The sequence below is a fragment of the Antedon bifida genome, chromosome 6, assembly GCF_963402885.1.
Source record: "Antedon bifida chromosome 6, ecAntBifi1.1, whole genome shotgun sequence".
Lineage (NCBI taxonomy): Eukaryota > Metazoa > Echinodermata > Crinoidea > Comatulida > Antedonidae > Antedon > Antedon bifida.
In genome coordinates, this window is record NC_136231.1 from 17,778,168 (window position 1) to 17,786,050 (window position 7,883).

The 7,883-nt window shown below is 33.2% G+C and overlaps 1 protein-coding gene across 1 annotated transcript; it reads right to left on the bottom strand.

Moving 5' to 3' along the window:
- Positions 1 to 3,710: 3,710 nt before the first annotated feature.
- LOC144845254 (uncharacterized) lies at positions 3,711 to 7,679 on the bottom strand. The gene is made up of 3 exons (XM_078702442.1): positions 6,755 to 7,679; positions 5,675 to 5,763; positions 3,711 to 5,222 (listed from the first exon to the last, which is right to left on the bottom strand). Exons 1-3 carry the CDS (start codon positions 7,628 to 7,630, stop codon positions 4,733 to 4,735), a joined length of 1,455 nt encoding a protein of 484 aa, XP_078558568.1. The 5' UTR covers positions 7,631 to 7,679; the 3' UTR covers positions 3,711 to 4,732.
- Positions 7,680 to 7,883: the final 204 nt, after the last annotated feature.

The following is a 7,883-nucleotide window of genomic DNA, read 5'->3' on the forward strand; positions in this document are numbered from 1 at the left end:
GGTTCCAGGGGCCTGAAAACAAAATAAACATTAATTTAGTAACAGCGCCACCAAGCTTTAATTAATAATTTTAGTTTTTGATGATATGGGACGCCTTCAGTGCATTTGAAAATTTAAACTAAATTTAATTATTTTATAATTGATCAGGGAATCTGTTTTATACATTCAAATGAGGCTTTATTTGTGCTATTCATTTGGAAATAAATAAATTAAAAGATATGGTTCCATTTAACCCTTTGCTATGAATTCGAAGGTAAATAAATGTGCAAATATGGCTTCATTTAGGTGCTTATCACTACTGTATGGCATGAGTTTGGAGGTAAATAAATTGGCAAATATGGCTCCATTTAGGTGCCTAATCGCTAGGGCATGAGTTTGGAGGTAAATAAATGTGGAAATAAGGGTCATTTGTGTACTCTTTGCTGTTTTGTGCATTAGGAGGTAATTAAATTGTCAACTATAGCTCCATTTAGATGCCTATCGCTATGGCATGATGGTCCCCATTTGCAAGGTAAGATAACTTGATTCGTCCACATTGAAATTATGGTCCTCATCTGACATTAATTTGCTTCTTTATAATATGCATAGAAAAGCGAAGAGTACACAAGTGGCGCTTTATTTGTACATTTATCTACCTCTAAACTCAAGCCATAGTGATTAGGCACCTAAATGGAGCCCTCATTGCACATTTATTTTCCTCCAAATACACAAAACAGCAAAGAGTATACACAAATGGCGCCCTTATTTCCACATTTGGAGGTAAATAAATATGCAAATCTTGGCGCAATTTGTGTGCTTTTGTTTTTATATGCATTTGGACATAAAACATTGAGAATTGCCTATTAATCATACCATGAATTTGGAGGTAAACAAATGTGCAAATAATGACCTCTTTGTGTGCTCTTTGCTGTTTTATGCATTTGGAGGTAAATAAATTAGCAAATATGGCTCCATTTAGGTGCCTAATCGTCATGTCATAAATTTGGAGGTAAATAAAATATGTGCAATTAATGACCTCATTTGTGTGCTCTTTGCTGTTTTATGCATTTGGAGGTAAATAAATTACGAAATATGGCTCCATTTAGGTGCCTAATCGTGATGTCATAAATTTGGAGGTAAACAAATGTGCAAATAATTACGTCATTTTTGTACTCTTAGCTTTTCTAAGCATTTGGAGTAAATAAATCTGAAAATATTGCTCAATTTTAGGCGCCTAATCGTTATGTCATAAATTTGGTAAATAAATGTGCAAATAATGACGCCATTGTGTACCCTTCGCTTTTCTATACGTTTGGAGGTAAATATATTAGCAAACATGGCTCAATTTAGGTGCCTATCGCTTTGGCATGAGTTTGGAGGTAGATAAATGTGTAAATAATGGCGCCATTTGTGTACTCTTTGCTTTTTTATGCATTTTCAAATATACCTTTGCCACGTATTTTGGAGGTAAATGTGCAAATATAGCTAAATCTTTAGCACTTTGCGATTGAGGTAATTAATTTGCAAATGATGGTCCCCCATAACTTGATTTGTCCACATTGAAATTATGGTCCTCATCTGACATTAATTTGCTTCTTTATATATAAAAATGATATTTACGTGTAACATTTGTAAACAAATTCTAAATCAGGTTGTTTGTATACTTGTAATGATGAGCAATAATGCTTACAGAATTATTAATAACTGTGTGTTACAATATGACATCTCTCCGTCGAATCTTCATGTCTCCTGATAATCTAATCAAATTAATCGATATTAGATCTTTCAGACTATCAGTTATGATTGACAGCAATTTATTTGCAATTAGGGAATTCTGCACGCTAAATGTCTTACCGCTTGTATAATTTATTATCCTGCAATAGAGTCAAGAGCACATCTCATATGATTTTATCAAAGTGGATATAAGAGAAAATTGGAACTATATAATAGATTATTTATACCGCAACTGTGCGTACGAAGAATATTAAATGAGTCTAAACGCCGATTTTTTTTAAAAGCATCAATGATGTGGAAACAGCAGTTAGATCTTCAACCGAAATACATAAAATGAGCTAAATCAAACTGATATTAGCCATTTTAGATAAAAGTTGTTATTAATTCATATTTAATATTGAATACAAACCATACATGGTATATTCACAGACATCACGTTTGTCTATGGTACATTCTAGGCCTACCGCAATATGCGCTTGCTACAATACATTTACATGGATTATGATTAGGTTAATTATTTAAGTTATGGCGCCATGGCAGAATAGAATATTGCTAATGTATCGTCGATAATCGAAACAATACCGTAATAGGTATTGTATTGAAACATTGGAGACGAAATTTACTGCTAGGAGCCATAATATCTTTGATTAGCCGTGTATTTAAGTCTAATTTGATAAGTACAGTCGGGAGTAGGCCAATTAATACTAATTTCGTTACTTTTATGTTATCAAGACATCAACTTACTTAGGCATATGATTTGTTCATATAGGCTTGATAGCTGGTATCTTCTGTTGATTGTTTGGTTGCCTTGGATTGTCCTCGGGTTTGTGTGGGTTGGTTTTGTCAGTCGGTCGGCATTTCGGTCATTTAATGTAGTTTAGGTCCATTTCTTTTCGTTGTTTTTTCTTTTACATTTATATAATACTCTAATATAATCAGTGAATTGTAATACTTCATATTCCATAATATTTCTGTTTCTGAATATTTCATGTTTTGTAATGTTATGACCTTCATCCAAAATGATTTGTTATGGTACATAAAGCTGGCTACATTAGAACAGAATGCTAAACTCAGCACTCGCGCTGTATCATATCATCATGTTTTATTACAGTGTTACAGTTGAATTATTGATTTACAATTTCTCGTAAATTTAAAATGTGTCAGAGAGCGAGGAGAGAACTTCAAAGAGGATTCAATATCTGCTTCCTTTGGCATCCTCTTTGATATATGTTTTCAGTTTATGTTGTTTCTATTTTAAGTAACAAACTATATTATGTTGGGAGCATTAATGCATTCACAGTTGCTGTTGTTATCACTTTAACGTTTCGAGGTTTAACGTAATGTATAAACAATCTAACGTAACTCTATAATGCCATCCGTAAACCGTCTATCATTGTATCGACGGAGACTTTATGTATGGAGCTAGCGTCTGAGTAATGAGGATTTAAAAAAAACTATATACAAAACCAGATGAAACAATTTTTCGAAGATAATTATACAAACCTTTCCTAAATTCTTGTTTTATTTAAAGAACAAACTATAGGCCTAATTATGTAAGCAAATAATAATAATAAAATCTTTATTTTAAAACGGAGGCTCAATCACAACAAAATATATTCTTCCACGAGGCCGTATGAAAGAAATAAAAATATCTCAATTATCAAACTAATGAACAAACAAAAAAATTATACATTAAAAAAGAAAAAAATATAAAAAATGTATATTAATGGATTAATAGATTTAATGTTAGATAAAATTAAAACAGAAAAGCTAAACAATTATAAAACTCACTACAATAAAACAGGCTTAAATTAAGAAATGCATTGTAGTTGCTACAATGGTACAATTCACTACAGGACGGTAACCATCTGTTAAGAGTAAATATCTTTTCGCTGGTGGGTCTGAAATAAACTTGTTACTGAAGTGATGTCCAATCATTAAGTCAAAACTATGCTTTATTGTTTATTAATTGAAAAACTCAAAACGTGTCAAAAAAACAATACTTTAAATTGTACACAATCTATTCTAGTAAACAAAATGGCGACAAACGTATTTGAACTAAGATGGAGAATCGGATATTAAGGGAATGAGGACGGTCTATGTTTAGGAGCAGTGGTAGAATCTAGTCACTTACTTTCATAGTTCCTCAACCGTACATTAAAAAAATGATTTTTGAAACTTTTACAGAATGTTTATCCCAAGGTAAGTTAGTATGAAATACAATCATCAACCAGAATGATACAAATTAATAAAATGACATTATTATATGCCTGTACTGTACCCGGTCCTCAGTGATGTATCTTTAACATTATTTATTATTATATTTAAACGGTGTAATTTTAATAAACGAAATTTCCTTTCTCATTTGTTTGAATTGATGGAACATTCTTAATTAGTTTAAGTGCAAGATCTCAAACTAACAGTTTCAGGTACAGATTATTAAAAGCTTACTGACATTAAAAAATATTCCTATACAATGTTACTATGTATATTTATTATTGTGGCTCTTTTACTAGAGAGACGCCTTTTAATTTAACTATAATTATTTCAATATTCTTACAGCAGTAATGACCGCTACTTCGTCAGTGGCTAAGCTGTGTATAAAACAAAAGTAAAATTACTTTCATATAAAAAAAAATCCTTAATTCGCCATTACATGTCCTATAAAGCCGATTTTCCACTTGGCGAATTTGTTCGCGCGAATCGAAAGTGTCAGCTTACACGCATGCGTATTCATGTTTCCATCTTCCAAATCCTTCTCTACGCATGCGTATACGCTGACGCTTTCGATTCGCGCGAAAAAATTCGCCTAGTGGAAAATTGGCTTAACCAAACACTACTTTACTCGGTGTTAATTTACTGTAGGCCTAAAAAATGGTAAATAATCAAACGCAGATTTGATTATTAGGGTTGTTATTACCACCATCACATATGTGTTAGTGGCTAATGTATATAGTCAATTAGAACACTTAGATATCTCGTAAAATTTAGCCTTTTCTAGGCTTAAAATATTGCGTGTTCATCTAGTGAGAAAAAAATCTTTTATCGGAATAATCATTCGTTGGTAAGTCGGTAGTTTCGCAGCTTTCATATCATAACTTACGTCAGTCACTATTCCTTTTTTGTTTATGGTAACGAGAGCGACATGGAACGCAAACGGACATAAGCGTTTAACGCAATATCTCGTTGAAGTTGTATCGCTAAGTGTATCGCCGAAAATAACAGAACATCTCGCTTCCGTTGCCACCCAGCATTCGTCAATGATAAAGAATTTTTTTAGTTTCCTTCTCATAATGGCAGATTTTTCATCTAGTTTACAGTCTATTAAACTTCTGACGTCAACTTGTTTTAGGTAGGTCTTCAGAACTTGCATCTGAAATTTACAGTGGTGGCCGTTTCGAGTTGTTTTCGAATTTTGGCGGGAAAGTGATGTCGTCTGGGCAAAGTTAAACATTTGTTGTGCATCCGTGTCACGAGTTGTTTCTTTTAGGGAAAAGTCACGAAATCTCCTAAGATATAAGCAATAAATGATTGTATAGAGAAACAAATTGTGCTGTTGAAATCAAATTATTCAGTTATATAAATTAATTATATATAATCTACAATGCAACTTGTTTTTACCGTATACTGTTTGGAAGTGGGAGGGCTAAACTGGATTGCTCCAACTCATTTGAAAAGACATTACAATTCATACCGTTGGTTATATTTACTTTGTGATGCCCATCCAATTGAGTAGGGGTCTAGAAGTTACAATATATTCATAGAGATGTTTTAACGATGGAATGTGTCGGCCAGTAGGTACGATGATTAAGTACGGTATGTAGCAAGCCTTTAATACATTTAATAATATACTAATCTAGTTAATAATACCACAATTAAGTAGCTCGTTAAAGGGTATCATATATCATGAAGGTTTAAATTATGAAGATTGTATTACGTCCTAATTAAAAGTATAGCTTACTTATTTTTAGATTCCTGGTCTCGTTTCTTTAACCTATCGAGCTTCGTAAAAGGACGAAACGCCAAACTTCCTTCCTCTGCCAAAAATATCTGTAAATTAATATTCGAATAAAGGTCAAATGTTTATAGAGGCCCTATGAATAAATATCGTACACGTCAAATCATTTTTTTACTGTTAAGGAAATGTTTTCTTCATTACCGGATATAAAAAAAATTGTCTTTCAGTGACGTCACTCACAAAGTTTACGCGCGCGTACAGACATTGTTGGAACGTGCGCTCGTAAAAAGTGAGCTTTAAAATGCAATCAGAGAGTATTATTTTCTCTATTTTGCAAAACCATGGCTTTTAATATACATATTGATGATTTTTTATTGCAAATTCATTGATAAGAAGATGTTCTTGTACTCTTTGAATTGGCTCATTAACGATATCTCATCAGTATTTATATATCACGCAAGCGCAATAGGCTTACAGCACCCAATTATATCAATTTAAACGGCATCACTGAAATTACTGCCTTCACTTAATACCTTTTAATAAAATGAGCTAGCAAATAAGGAAAAAAACGAAAAACATCGCAAGAATAATTCTCCAAAAGAATATCGATTTTTCTTTAATCAGGTTGATGATGGCAAATAAAGGGAAATGTTAATGATGTTTGAAAAGTAAGCCTGAAGCTACCTCGATAATGAAAAAAGAAGTAAATTTACAATAATATAAATAATGACCAAAGATTATAAATAGTATGGACAACAAGGTTGTTTTATGACAAGTATCTCAACCGTTTCTATATATTTTTTTTAATTTAATGTTTTAAATCAGTTCTCCTCTCTTCTGGCGATGATAATGACAATGATAAGTTCGTTGATAATTTAGATTAAAGATGATAATAAATAGGCTAGTTGTAATAATTCACAAGTGAATTTCAAAGATCCGAATCTGACGTTTGTACACAAATCTACAACGTTAATGATGTGCCTGTACGTGGTAACCCACGTCGCCGACGAATCACCACAACAATTATTTGGTTTATTAGTATTCACTTAAAATGATTGTTTAGAATAATAAACTATCTCTTACCTGTTGTGGAAAATATGTTTGGTCATGTGAAAGCAAGAGTGGCGTAGGAATATACTTATTGTGTTCCATAGTCAATTCACTAATGATTGAGTATGCGATTTTAGGCCATATTTCGCTGTTATTAATCAACGCTTCATCTTCAACTGGTATAATCTGTGGAATAGAGATTTCCGAGTTTCTTGCCTGCTTTTTCGGCGTATCTTCTTGTTCCAAAGAACGTGCTTCTGCTGGTTCGTTCACGATGGACTCCGAGCTGGTTAAAGACGAACAGCTAGCCTTCTTGGCTAACTCTTTACTTGTTGAATGTTTGTTATTTTCTTTCTCTAACGCTTTGTCCATGTCATCAGTTAACGACTTATCAGTTGATGAATTACTTTTATTGTCCTCAATTTCCTCAACATTTAGTAAAAGTGATTTTGTGCTAGATCTTTTCTTCATCGTTAATTTGGGTGTTTCCTCAGGTTCCGATACTTTTGATGTAATCGACGTGATATTTGCCGACGTATGTCGTTTCCTCAATACATTTTCAAATTTACCTCTCGGTATTCCAAATCGTTTAGGTAGGCCTACAGTCTGGTTAGCACTTCTCTTTGACTGTATAGCATCTAGTGGTGAAAGAATAATTTTTCCAGCTTCAATGTTACTCAAGGAACTTTGTCTGGAACGAGTCGTTCCCGATTGTTGTGCCGTTCGTTTCTCGTTGCATTTAGAATCAGTCGGTGAAAGTGGAACAGTGCATTTAGCGCAATCATTCCAGCTATTATGTTCGCTTGAAGGGTTTTCACGACCGGTTTTATCTTTCAGTTGGGGCGGGTTGATTGCTTTTTCTGTAGAACATTCACCCCCAGTGTTGCTAAGCTTAGCTGAATCCATCATCGCTCCTTATGTAATGCTTAGCCGAACCACCAGTATTTCTATGATGAATTACCAGTGAAAACCCAGTAGGAAATAATTCTGATATGGTCATAGGCAAGTGGATGATGTGCATTGTGGCCAATGATTATTCGTCGATAAAGGGCGCTAGAGTTCCATTTAATTCCTTAATTTCAACATACTCATCACAATTAATAATCAATCGAATGCATTCGCACTCATTTTATATGAAAAGTGTTTTACGTGGTGATTAATG